This window comes from Puma concolor, chromosome E2 (genome assembly GCF_028749965.1).
Source record: "Puma concolor isolate L17-30 chromosome E2, mPumCon1.1.hap2, whole genome shotgun sequence".
NCBI classification, from domain to species: domain Eukaryota; kingdom Metazoa; phylum Chordata; class Mammalia; order Carnivora; family Felidae; genus Puma; species Puma concolor.
Genome location: NC_141681.1, coordinates 49,187,307 through 49,200,329, shown reverse-complemented (window position 1 = coordinate 49,200,329; position 13,023 = coordinate 49,187,307). Strand labels below are relative to the sequence as shown.

General features: G+C 54.6%; 1 protein-coding gene across 1 annotated transcript; it reads right to left on the bottom strand.

Annotated features, from left to right (window-relative positions):
• Positions 1-663: 663 nt before the first annotated feature.
• Positions 664-11,793, bottom strand: CYP2S1 (cytochrome P450 family 2 subfamily S member 1). Its single transcript, XM_086689842.1, has 9 exons — positions 11,377-11,793; positions 10,088-10,253; positions 8,057-8,206; positions 7,453-7,613; positions 7,138-7,317; positions 4,595-4,736; positions 3,176-3,363; positions 1,178-1,319; positions 664-1,083 (listed from the first exon to the last, which is right to left on the bottom strand). The coding sequence occupies exons 1-9, from the start codon at positions 11,545-11,547 to the stop codon at positions 902-904; spliced, it is 1,482 nt and encodes a 493-aa protein (XP_086545968.1). The 5' UTR covers positions 11,548-11,793; the 3' UTR covers positions 664-901.
• Between the last annotated feature and the right edge of the window lie 1,230 nt (positions 11,794-13,023).

Here is a 13,023-nt window from a genome sequence, read left to right as displayed (position 1 = left end):
GGTGGTGGGGGGGGGCTCTGATCGGAGGGTCCAGTGTGTCCAAGTTCCCTTGGTTCCCAAGCCTGTGCACACAACTGCACACTCGGGGATATATTTACATTTGGGAGAATCTGAGCATCAAGGGGCTTGGAAAGGGGTATCCTTGAGGGCTGAAGGTCTGGAGGAGGCCAGGGCTGTGCTCCCCGGGAATGGCGGGTCTCAGTGAGAAGATACTTGGAAATGGCATGGTGTCATGTGTGGGCTGGCTGTGTGGTTCAGCGGTCGGGGGCATGCGGACAGCGATGGCCATGTGCCTGGATTGCAGTGTGGCTGCGAGAGAGGGTATGCCGGGGCTGAAGACAGGGCCGGTCTCTCTGTGTGGGGACATGACCCGGGAAGGGGCATGTTCCCCTCTGCAGCAGGCTCCCAGAACTGGCAGCATTGGTAAGTTGGATGGGCGACGAGGGTGTGTGGGCCCTGAACATAGAGGCTGCTTCTGTGGCTTGTTAAGGTAGGAGCGAAACTCCCACATGCAGGTTGCACATCAAGGGGAGTTGTGTTGTGTACGAGATGGTGTGTTATCTGGGCACATGGTCGTGACTCCAGACGCACTAAATCTGTGACTACAGAAAGCCTGTGTGGCAGAGTTGCCTCGTGGACCTTTCCGTGACCGCGTGAAGTGGGGGGGGGGGGGGTTGCGTGTCTCGGCAGCTGCGTGGGCTGAGTGAGCGTGGCCCTGTGGACGTGTAGGCTGAGTATCTGTGCGACCGACTCTAGAAAACAGCTCCAGGTGCATGGACGTGGCTGCCTGTGGTGTGGACTTGCGGTTCTGGAGACACAAGCGTGTTCACGCCCACCCCCATGAGAAGGCCACCATCTCCCATGGCTCCCTCCGTCATCGGGGCCACAGGATGGGTGGAGGTCAGTGGGGCCGGACTTGTAGCTGGAAGGCTGGGGGGATGTTGAAAAGGCCGCTGACGGCTGGCTGGAGGCTCAGGGTCCCTGGCGGGCACGGGCTCTCCAGGGAGAAGGCCTGCAGGATGGCGGTAAAGAGGAGGAACAGTTCTGCCCGAGCCAGGCCCTCTCCGAGGCAGACGCGCTTCCCTGCAGGGAACAGGGAGACAGAGCTGGGCCGGCCCTCCTCACCCACAGGTGTGGGGAGGACGGGCAGGTGAGCAGGGACGGGCCCAGCAAGTACCTAAGGAGAAGGGCAAGAATGCCTCCTGTTTCTGGAACCGTCCGTCTGCATCTAGGAATCGGTCTGGATTGAATTCCTCTGGCTTTTCGAAGACCTCAGGATCATGCAGGACAGAGCCGAGGAGGGGGAAGACCTCGGTGCCCTGAGGGGGAATAATAACAAAGTTACAAATATCCCTCCCCACCCAGACACGAGGGCAGAGCACAAGAGTCTGGAGTGTCAGGGACTCCAGTTCACAAAACACAATGGCATCAACGTATTTCAAGGGCTTGTTATGGGCCAGGTACTTTGTTAAGCATTAAAAAAAATTTTTTTTAACGTTTGTTTATTTTTGAGAGAGAGAGAGAGAGAGAGAGACAGACACACACACACACAGAGTGCAAGCGTGGGAAGGACAGAGAGAGAGGGAGACACAGGATCCGAAGCAGGCTCCAGGCTCCGAGCTGTCAGCACAGAGCGCGACGCAGGGCTCGAATCCACCCACCGCGAGATCATGACCTGAGCCGAAGTTGGACGCGTAACCGACTGAGCCACCCAGGCACCCCAATTAAGCATTTTTGATATATTCTCTCTTATGTAACATGTATGTGTATCTTGCTCGCTCTCACATCCACAAACATACACTTGAACCCGCTAAAGCTTTTTCACAAGGCTGGGAAGTAGTTTCTGACATGACTCCCATTTTCAAGATGGGAAAACAGAGGCCCAAAGAACTTAAGCAACTTGCCCAAGGTACCATTCGGTGACAGCAGAGTTTGTTATTTTTTAATTTTGTCTTTCAACTTTGAGGGTATGTTGTGATTCATCTGTGGCTGTCCTAAGCCACCTGACCAGAGTCCAGCTCTTCCCCACAGTGCTCTTCCACGGGTAAAACCAAGGCTGGGTAGGTGAGGGCTGTCCCTGACGACTCCCCTCCGCCCAGCTCCCGCTCCTCCCCCGCCCCCTCCCAGTGGCGGTCGAGATCAGTTACAGTGTTCCCAAGGCTGTGCAGTGGAGGGGGGCTCCAAAAAACAGACAGGCTCATGCTATGGCTATTAAAATAAGAGAAGCAGGTAACTGTGGTTAAAGCACAGGCCCTGAGTGTAAATCCTGCCTTTACCATTGTAGGCTGGGTGATCCCAGCAAGTCTTCTCATCTTTAAAGGCCACAGTTTCCTCATCTGTAAAACGGGCATAATAGTGTAGGGTTGCTCTGAAGGCTGAAGATTAAGTAAGGTAATATATTTGTGAAGCATTTAGAACGATACCTGGTGAGAGCAAGTCCTCAATCACTGATGCCTGTTGTTTACATAATCATTATCAAGAGTTGCGACAGTCACTGCACTAGCAATGGTTGCTGCGGCCGAATGGGGAACCCCTGGGGAACCCCCGACACCCTGCACCAAGAACGGAGTTGGTGTTTTGCAAGTATTGTCTTGCAGGTTCCTTAAGATCTCAAATTAATACTATTTTTGTTCCCGATGTAGAAGAAGGGTGGAGAGTGGTTCAGAGGGTGAAGTGATTTGCCCAAGGTCCCAGAGAAAAAACAGATCGTAACTACTATGGGTTTGATTCTAAGAGGAGGCAGCAGCTTGCGGGACGACGGCATCTGGGGTTCCCGGGCGGACATCGCCCCCTGGTGGTGCTGGCTCCGAGTTGCTCTCTAATGGAGGGCAGGAGTTGGGCGGGGCGTGGAGAAGAAGGGAGGGAGGGGTTTGATGGTGGGGGTTTACAGCAGTTCCTAAATTGCTTCCCTGTCACCTCTGGCTTGTGATTGTCCCAGCCACCCTGGAAGGAGGTAGAATTAGGATATCCGTTGGACAGATAGGGAGCTGAGGCCCAGAGACAGAGGCAAAGGCAAGAGAAATGCACCCAGAAAGAAACAAACAGGACAGGGAAGGAGAGAGGGACACCAAGAAAGGGATGTCAGAGAGAGACCAATAATCAGAAAAAGTCAGAGACACAGACAGCAACAGACTCAGGCCTGAGGCCGAGACGACCACTGGGTGCAGGCGCCCACCTGGGGAAGGGTGTACCCTCGGAAGCAGGTGGTCCTCGTGAGGGCGTGGGGCATTCCCATGGGCACCAGAGCCAGGAGCCGTTGCGCCTCATGCAAAACTGCGTCCGTGTAGGGGAGGCGGGCTCGGTCCCCCAGGCCTGGCGCCCGGCCAGCCCCCAGCTCCCGGGTCAGCTCCTCCCGGACTCGCTCTGCACCGAGGAAGAGGAAGGCTGGAGTCAGAGGTGGGGTGGGGCCCCGCGATCCTACCCTTGGAAGCCCCATCTTCTCAAAGTGGCGGTGGTTGGGGTGAGGCTGGTGGGCAGGGAGGAGGTTCCCAGATCGCACTGAGCCAGAGTCCCCATGACCTATGTGCTGAGCACAGGGTCTCTCCTCTCAATCCCCACAGCAATGCTGCGAGGTGGGATACCATTATCCATCCGCATTTCCCAGATGAGAAAACTGAGGCCCAGATTGCTAAAGTCACAGCGGACTCCATTCCGCTGAGGCCACCTTCCAGGTCAGCCCACCCCACTGGCTTGAGGGCATTTGATGCAGCTGCCTGACTCCAAAATGCTGGGCTTTCCCAGAGCTCACACCCCCAGCTCTGCCTCTCAGCCAGTCATCTTTTGCTTCTTGCTTGTGCCCTAATGACCTTAGTTTTTGTTTTAAGTAATTTCTACACCCAACATGGGGCTCAAACTCACTACCCTGAGATCAAGACCTGACTTGAGACCAAGAGTTGGTTGTTTAATCGACTGAGCCACCCAGGCGCCCCTCCCTTCCCCTTTTTAAGTGAACTCTATGCCCAACATGCTACTTGAACTCAGGACCCTGAGATCAAGGATCCTGTTAAGTCCTGACCCGGATGTCTTGTGGCCTCGTGGATGCCTCCCCCCAGGTGGCCCCAGGTCCCTTACACTTGTCCTAAACTGGCCTCAGCATCTCCCCTGAAACAGCTCCTCGTTCCTTCTGTCCCCATCTCAGGGTGCCTCCATGGCCCTCTGGTCCCGAAATCCCCTGGGCCTCCCACGTCATTCTCTACCTGCTCACCCAGCCCCTCTTCTCCCCCACAGCTTGGCCCAGGCGTGTCCTCTCCTGCCCAGGTCCCTATCCCATCCTCTTCCCTGGGCTCCCGGCATCTTCTTTCACCCGGAAAGATTTTTTGTAAAAGGCTAATTGAACCCTGCCCTCCTCTGCTCAGCATCCTTCTGTGGTTCCCCATTGCTCAGGGTCAGGCATACAAGGCTCCCTGCCTCATCTCTCATTTCACTACGCTTCACACATCAACCTGCAGCCCCCACCGCCCCCAAGTTCTCACTCGTCAGACACCCCCAATGCCGGGTTCATTCTCGCCACCAGGCTCCAGCTCGTTCTCCTGAACATTCTTCCTCTTGAGCCCTCACTTCCGTTCCCAGGACTGGCTGGTCCAAAGGCTCCTACCTTGGACCTGAGGGTATTTCAGCAGAAGCAAGAGGGCGTAGCGGACCGTGGTGCTGACCGTGACTGTCCCGGCAAACAGCAGATAAATGACTGTCATCAACAAGTTCTTGTCAGTCCATTCTGTGTTTGGGTCTTGCTCTTCCTGGAAGAAACCAGGCAGAAGGGCTCAGAGAACTCAGGCTGTGGGGAGCAGAGGCCCAGCATAGTCACGCCTGGGGCTGCAACACGGCAAGTTGAAGCTTTGTGGGGGCGGGTGGGGGTTGTATAAATGTTTGGGCAAGTTGGGAAGTGGACTCTTGATATTAATTTTCTTTGGTTGGAATGTTTTTGAAAATGAAAGAGCATGGCCACTATAAAAAACAAACAAACAGAAAATGGCACGTGGTGAGGATGTGGAGAAACCGGAACCCTGTCACCCTCAGTGGGGACGTCAGATGGCGCAGCTATGGGCAATGGCATGAGGTTCCTTAAACAATTAAAATAGAAGGGGCGCTTGGGTGGCTCAGTCTGTTGAGTGCCCAACTTTGGCTCAGGTCACGATCTCACAGTTGGTGAGGTTCAAGCCCCGCGTCAGACTTGGTGCAGACAGCTAGGAGCCCGGAGCCTGCTTCGGATTCTGTGTCTCCTTCTCTCTTTCCCCTTCCCCCTCTTGTGCTCCTCCCCCCAAATAAATAAACATTAAAAAAATTTCTTTTTAATGAAAATAGAATTATGGTATGATCTAGCATTTCCACTTCTGGGCAGGGAACCCAACAAATGGAAAGCAAGATCTTGAAGAGGTATTTGTTCATAGCAACGTTATTCATAACAGACCAAAGGAGGAAGCAGCTCAAGTGTCCACTGACAGATGAATGGATGAGCCCAGTGTGGTCTATCCATGCGGTGGAATAAGGACTCAGCCTTAAAAAGGCTTAAAAAGGAAGGAAATGCTGTTACAGGCTACAACATGGATGAACCTTGAGGATATCACGCTAAGTGAGATAAGCCAATCGCAAAAGGACAAACCACTTACATGAGGTCCCTAGAATATGCAAACTCATAGAGACAGAACGTAGAAAGGTGGTTGCTGGGGGCTGGGAGGGGGCTGGGGAGTCCTTAACCAAGTAGAGAGTTTCTGTTTGATAAGATGAAAAAAAAGTTCTGGAGATTTTCTGCACGACAATGTGGATATATTAAGACTACTGGACTTGACACTTAAAAATGGTTGGGGCGCCTGGGTGGCGCAGTCGGTTGAGCGTCCGACTTCAGCCAGGTCACGATCTCGCGGTTCGGGAGTTCGAGCCCCGCGTCAGGCTCTGGGCTGATGGCTCAGAGCCTGGAGCCTGTTTCCGATTCTGTGTCTCCCTCTCTCTCTGCCCCTCCCCCGTTCATGCTCTGTCTCTCTCTGTCACAAAAATAAATAAACGTTGAAAAAAAAAAATTTTAAAAATGGTCAAGGTAGGGGGCACCTGGCTGGTGGTGGGAGGAGCATGTGATTCTTGATCCAGAGGTTGTAAATTCGAGCCCTACGTTAGATGTAGAGATTATTTAAAAATAAAATCTTTTTTTTAATGTTTACTTATTTATTTTGAGAGAGAGAGAGAGAGGGAGAGTGAGTGCGTGGGGCACAGGGAGAGAGAGAATCCCAAGCAGGCTCCACACTGTGAGTGCAGAGCCTGACGTGGGGCTTGATTCCATGACCCTGAGATCATGACCTGAGCCGAAATCAAGAGTTGGATGCTTAACCAACTGAGCCATCCAGGCGCCTCTAAAAATAAAAATTTTAAGTTTTTTTTTTTTTTTTTTATTCTGAGAGAGACAGAGAAAGAGAGAGAGAGAGAGAGAGAGAGTGCCAAAGAGTGCAGGGGAGCGGCAGAGACAGAATCCCAAGCAGGCCCTATGCTGTCAATCCAGAGCCCGATGTGTGGGATCCCACAACTGGGAGATCATGACCTGAGCCGAAATCAAGAGTCAGAAGCTTAACCGACTGAGCCACCCAGGTGCCTCCTAGAAATAAAATCTTCACCAAAAAAATGGTTAAGGTGGTAAATTTTATGTCATGTGTGCTTTACCATGATTTCAAAAATTTTGTTTCATTTAGAAAATGAAAGTAGAAGGAAATGGGGTACGAGGTTAAGAAAAATGTTCTGTCTCCCCATGAACAGGGTGGCCGCATTTATTCCAAGGATGTGGCCCTGAATGTCTTCCATAATTCCAAAGTTTGGATAATTCAAAAGTAGCTATTTCCATAGGCTTAACCTTCATTGCAATTTCCTTGTAATAATATATTGTTCTTATTGGATGAAGGAAGTGGACTTTATTCCTGTAATTTGATATCACAAGGTCTCATAATCAAATGATTTTACTTGACATGTCTTGGGGTGGGGTACAGTGGGGTACTGTACAGGTGGGGCCTGCACAGGGGGCTAAGGTCAGAGAGAGAGAGGGAGAAAGGGAGAGGGAGAGAGAGAGGGAGGCCTGACAGATTCCAGCTATGCCAGAGTGGGCCCCAGCCTGGCCGCCAGCCCCATTCAGGAGGCCCCCCAACCCTGACCTTCCCCCACCTCTGCCATCTTCAGCAGGAAGGCATCCACAACGTCGCACGCGGGCCCGGAGGTGTCCAGGCTCCCCTTGTGTCGCTGCACCTGCTGGACGGCAAAGGTGGCCAGGATGCTCAAGTGACCAAGGAGTTGTGTGTGGGGCCCCGGCAGGTGCTGCAGGAGCTGGGAGAACATCTCGTAGGCCTGCGAGGGGCGGGGGAGAAGGATAGCTATTTCCATGGGGCCTGGCCCTGCACCAGCATGGAGGGGTGCACTGGGGGTTACCTGGGAAAGGTAGGCAGGAACCTTTGGGGAAGAAGAGGGGTCCCACCCGCGTACCTGGCCCCATGGGGAACTGATCCCCAGCACGGCGCCACCAGCTGCCCGGACCACGGTCTGGAACTCCTCATCCTCATAGGGGAAGCGGAGGCCGAAGGTAAGGGAGCAGATGATGTTGGAGGTGGCCTGGGCCAGCAGCAGGGAGGGGTCAAATGGCTGTCCTGAGGAGGAGGGGGCAGGGAGGAGGGCTGTGACGGACAGGGGGCCGGACTCGACCGGAAGGAGACAGGCATAGAGAGAGACAGACAGGGAGATGAAAGACAGAGGGAGAAACAGAAGGGGAAAGAGACAGACAGAGAGACAGGAAGAGACAGGGAAAGAGAGACCGGGAAAGACTGAGTGAGAAAGATGGGTAGGGAGAGAGACAGAGAAAGATAGACTTATAGGAGAGAGAAACAGAAAAATCGAGAAAGAAAAGAAGCACTAAGAGTGATGTGGCAGCACCAGGGGCACTGAGACCCCTGGGGAGACATGAGGACAGAGACAGAAGGTGGAGGAGGCGCTCCAGGAGGCGAACAGAGCCCTCAGCCCAGCGCCAGAGGGAAGGTCCTCCCCACCCTCGGGCACACCACAGGGCACCCCAGGCTCACCCCACCCTGCTGACCTTCTGTCCCCTGGAATGCCTCCACCAGACACCGGGCCTCCGCCTGGATCAGCTCCTCGCCTTCTCGCTTCCCCATGCCCAGGTCCCGCAGCGCGAGTGTGGTGAACCTCTTCAGCTGCCTCCATCGCTCCCCATTGGAGAAGAAAACCCCTGCACAGAAGGCTGGACTCAAGGAGGGACTGGCCCCCTCCCCCCCAACCCCCAGGACTGCTCCCTTGCTCCCAGTGACGTGCCCAAGGGGGACTCCGAAGGTCCTGTCCCGAGTTCGTTATCAGCCTAGCCCAGGGGACTGGCAGGGGACTCCGTAAGTACTCAGTAAATGCCTAACCTTGGGTCAGAGGGTGACATTCTCCTGAGAAGCCGGTCACACATGTTCTGTGATGAACCAGGATGAGTGGGGACTTCTTCCTTGCATTTATCTTTTTATTCCTCTTTTCCCGTCCCCCCTCCCCTGGAGTCCTTTTATCTCTCCTTCCTCTTCCTCCTTCCTTCCCAACATTTACAGAGTACCATGGGGTCCCCTGCTCCACATCATTTGGAAGCTGGAAACTGAAGCGGGAGGGAGGAGCAAGGAACTGACTTTTCCTCCTTCAGCTAAGGGTCTGCATTGGACAAAAACCTTGCCTTCTCTGAATTCAGCATCTCACCTGTGCAGTGCTGGCCCCTAGTGGCCTCCTGGGTGTCCCAAACTGGCCTCCGCACCCTCTCCTCCTTCTCATTTCAGCCCACCATTCCCTGGCCCCGGCCCCGGCCCCGGCCCCGGTCCAGAGCCCTGGAAACCTCTCCCAGCCACCCCCCTCCCTTTCCCACGGCCTCAGCTCCAGCCCAGCAGAGTCCCCTCCCTGGGCTCCTACACAGCAACCCCAGGATCTTTCTAGCTCTGACCATACTCCATCCCTACTTCCATCTACAGCCCCCAGAAAAACCCAAAACCAAGCACTCTGGTGTGACTCAGGCCCGGCATGACCCACTTCTCCAGCTTTCTTACTCATCCTGCTGCAATTGAACTGGGCTTCTCTTGCTTCCTCAGTGGTGTCAGGATCCCCCCTCTAGGCTTTGCCCCCCCTGCCCCCCCCCCCCCAATCTGGATCACTCACTCTCCATTCTCGCTGAACTAATTCCATTCCTCCTTCAGGTCTCATTGCAATTGTCCCCTACTCTGAGAAGCCTTCCTTGATTCCTCCTGGTCTCCCTCCCTTCCCCCTTCCAGTATAGTTCCCTTGTGTCCTGCTGTCAGAGCTGAAGGCAGGTTGCAGAATTCCATTCTCTCCCTCCAGTCTCATGACAAGCCCACCTCTCCTACAGTAAGACAGGATGCCACATCTGTCTTGGACATCTCTGTGTCCCCAGTACCCACTATAGGGCCAGGCATGATAGAGATTTGTCAATTTAATGAATGAATGGATGCTTCTTCTCTCACCTCCATGCTTTCCTACGTGCTAGTCTCTGCTTGGAATGCCCTTCCCACTCATCCTAGGAGTCTGAGCTCAGACAACCCGTCTTTCAAGACTCCCTGGACATCTCCCACCAAACAGGCTGGGTCAGGTGCCTCTTCAGGTTCCAGAAGTCCCAGGGCTTCCTCTATCCTGGCCCTGGCTTCTCTGCCTTCCCCATCCTAGGCCTGACCTCTCTGGCCTGTCACTGCCTGGGTCTTTCTCCCCAGTGGCTAACAAGCTCTAGGTCACTGCTGTGTCCCGATAGTGCCCAACACCAGGCTCCTACTTCCAGGCTTAGCAGAGAATAATTTTTATAACATTAAGTGTTCCCACCCATTCCCAGTGCCTAGAAAGCTCTCCTGGTCTCTCCCAGCCCTGGGGGCTTGACCTGGAGCAGTGATGACATCGCTATAACCTGGCCCAGGGCTCATTCAATCCTCAGCAGGACCTCAGCAAGTGCTATTATCACCCCATGTTATGGATGAGGAAACACAGGCTCAGGGACACTAAGTCACGCACAAAAAATCATATCAGTTAAGTGGTAGCAGGCTCTAAGGGAAGGAGCCAGGGGTCTCCAGCCCTGCTCATGACTCACCATGGCCTTCGAAAGTCCCGTCCAGCGTTGCCAGCATCCCCCGCCCACTGAACTCCTCAGCCTGACCTCCCAGGGCCTCCTGGACAGCTTCGTGCCCAACCAGGACCACCACGCGCCGCCAGGGACCCAGGTACACGGTGAACACTGGTCCATACTTCTTACTTAGCTGGGGGTAGGGAGGGAGAAGGGGCAGGTGCTGAGGGACAGGCTATGGCCTCTCTCAGTTTAGATGTCCCCATCACAGCCCCATCACTGGATGAAGTACCTAGGAGGAAGCCCCTCCCCTCCAGACGGAAATAGCCCCCTTGGGAGACTCAGTTCTCTTTCTGCATCAGGCTCTCAGGCCCCCTCCCCATAGAGTCCTCAACTCCTTATTTCCTAGAGACCCCGGTTCAGACCCGGGGACAACCCAGAACCACCCCTACCTCCCAACCCAGACATATGACAGCAAAAATGGGCAGCTGAGACTCTGACCTCTCCTGATTGCTCAGTTCTTCCCCTACCCCCAAACTAGCCACCCTTTTCCATCACTGCTAAACCCTCAGATTTTGGAGCAGACACTGCTGGGCACCTGCCAAATCTTTCCCCAAGACCCCCCTCCCCCTCCCCATGTTCTGGAGTCCCCCAGACTCCTTTTGAATGGGGAACCTCTGGCCTCTTCCTCTCTCCTGCAAAGGGTTGAAACTGTCTCAGCCTTCTTTCTTGCCCTCTTTCCCTGCTGTTCTGGAGACTTCCAGGTCCCTCCTAGCTGAGTCCCATGCAAAAAGCACTCCCACGCCCCTATTCTCTGCAGACAAATACCTGGAACTCTCTAGCCAAACCTCCCCTTCCCGCCAGCGACGCTCCCCTTTTTTTTCTGCCCCTCCCCAGCTACCTCTCCCCCTGGGACAGGCTTCCCTTCATCAGCTTCTCTGCTGCTAGGGGGCTCTCTCCCAGTCTCTGGCTTTAATCCCCTGCTTCTAGCACCTTCCCAGGATTCTGTGGACCCCTCTGCCACTGGATCCTGCTCCCCTGCTCTCATCCTCTCTAGGATTCTGCTCCTCCTAGCCCTGGCCCCGCACCCCAGGGTCCTCTCACCTCAGCGCCCCCTTCCACCCTTCTCAGCTCCGGAGCCCTGCCCCACCCCAGAACGCCCATAACCCCTTCGCCCTTGCACCCTTCGCCTGCCTCCTCTAGGATACCCAAGGGCCTGTCTGTTCTGGCACTCCGCTTTCTCTCTCTCCTGGGGCCCCCTCCCTCTCTTGGCCCCGGACCCCCGCCCCAACCAGGGCGTCCCCGCCGCCCCTCACCCGCAAGAGCCCCAAGTACAGCGCCCCGGGCCGGAGCTGCAGGAGGTTCCCCAGCAGCGGCAGCGGCATGGGCCCCGGGGGCAGGTGGCCCGGGGTCCGGGGCAGGGCCAGCGTCAGCACCAAGAGCAGCAGCAGCACCAGCAGCAGCGTCCCGGTGCTGGCCGCCTCCATCTCGGCGGGTTGGCTCCTTCTCCTGGCTCCCAGACACTCCACGCGGCTGGGCCAGCTAGGGGCGGGAGCCGGGCGGCTCCTCGCGGTTGAAATCCGGCGGCGAGGGGCGGGGCAGCCAGCCCCTCCCCCTACCTACAGTCAGGATTCTCTCCCCGCCGCCGGATTTCTTTCTTCGAGACCCCCTGCGGCCGCCGGGTGTAGGGACACGCTCTCGAACGGGTATCTACCAGGTCACCTAGGTTCGGGGGGCGGAGACAGCGCCTGGGGCCCCAGGTAGGGCGTGGGCACACTGGAGGAGCCCGGGAGCCAGAGACTTTGGCTGTCTCCAGGAGGCCACACCCCGTGCCTGAAGAGGTGACCCGCGGCCGCCCTCCTCAGCTTCCACCTCCCTCCTCCAGGCTGTCGGGGTGTGCGTTCGCTTGTGCGTGCGCGCGTCTTTGAGCCGATTTCCTCCAACATCTTTCTTACATTTTCACGGTGAACCAGGAGGAGGACTTGACCTTTAACAATAAAACATCTGAGGTCCAGGGAGATAAATCGGCTGACCCCAGGCCACACAGCTAACAAGCGGCAGAGCTGGGGTTTGACTTCCCGGCCATTCAGAAGGATTGACTGACTCCATCATTCATTCACTTAGTATCGTATAATGGTTAGGAACATGCTATCTGAAGCCAGAGTGCTTGAGTTCACAGCCTAGCTTCTCTGTGCCTCTGTTAACTCTTGAAAAATGGGGATCGTTTTAAGGATTAATAGGTTCATGTGTAAACAACTTCAAAGAGGTCCAGGTGCGTGTGTAACAAGTACCAAATAAACGTTAGCTAATATTCTTTCAACTAATTGCTATCGAGGTCTAACTATAAACAAGACTGTTCTAGACCCAGAGATGCAGCTATAAGTAAGAGAGAAGGGTCCTGCCCTCCCTGAGCTTATATTGACATGCAAGTGAAGTCTTAAATTAAGATAATCTCCAGTTGTTCAAGGGTTTGCCTCCGGAATGAGCTCCTTGAGGAAGACCGTTCCAAAGTCAAGTCCATGCTGTTTGGTTCAAAGCTGTATCCCCTGTGTCTAGAGCAGTGCCTGGAGCACGGGAGGTGCTCCATAAATATTTGTTGCATCAAAGATTGCATGTGGGAGATGAGATCAGCAGGGAGGTATGCAGGGTCCTAGAAAACTTATCTGCATAGTTTGTCCTGCAAAAGGAAGCAGGTGAAGGGTTTCCGGCATAAGCAGCACTAGTTTGCTTTGCATTTTCATTAAACATTTTATTATGAAAACTTTCAAACCTACAGTAGACACCTGCATATTCACCACCTAGATTCCACCAAAAACATTTTACGGATGGGGTTTTGGAGTGATGGGGGTCCAGAGCTGATGGCCAAGAAAGAATTTTTGAGACCTCTTTGGTGCAAAAAAGATGATTTTATGAAAGCACCGGGACAGGACCCGTGGGCAGAAAGAGCTGCATTGGGGTTGTGC

Excerpts from the sequence above, each read along its gene's own strand:
- CYP2S1 (XM_086689842.1), bottom strand. The coding sequence starts at position 11,547 with ATGGAGGCGGCCAGCACCGGGACGCTGCTGCTGGTGCTGCTGCTGCTC. Across the intron at positions 7,318-7,452 it reads TCAGTTCCCCATGGGGCCAG|GCCTACGAGATGTTCTCCCA; the intron begins GTACGCGGGTGG and ends CGCCCCTCGCAG. Across the intron at positions 1,084-1,177 it reads ATTCTTGCCCTTCTCCTTAG|GGAAGCGCGTCTGCCTCGGA; the intron begins GTACTTGCTGGG and ends TGTTCCCTGCAG.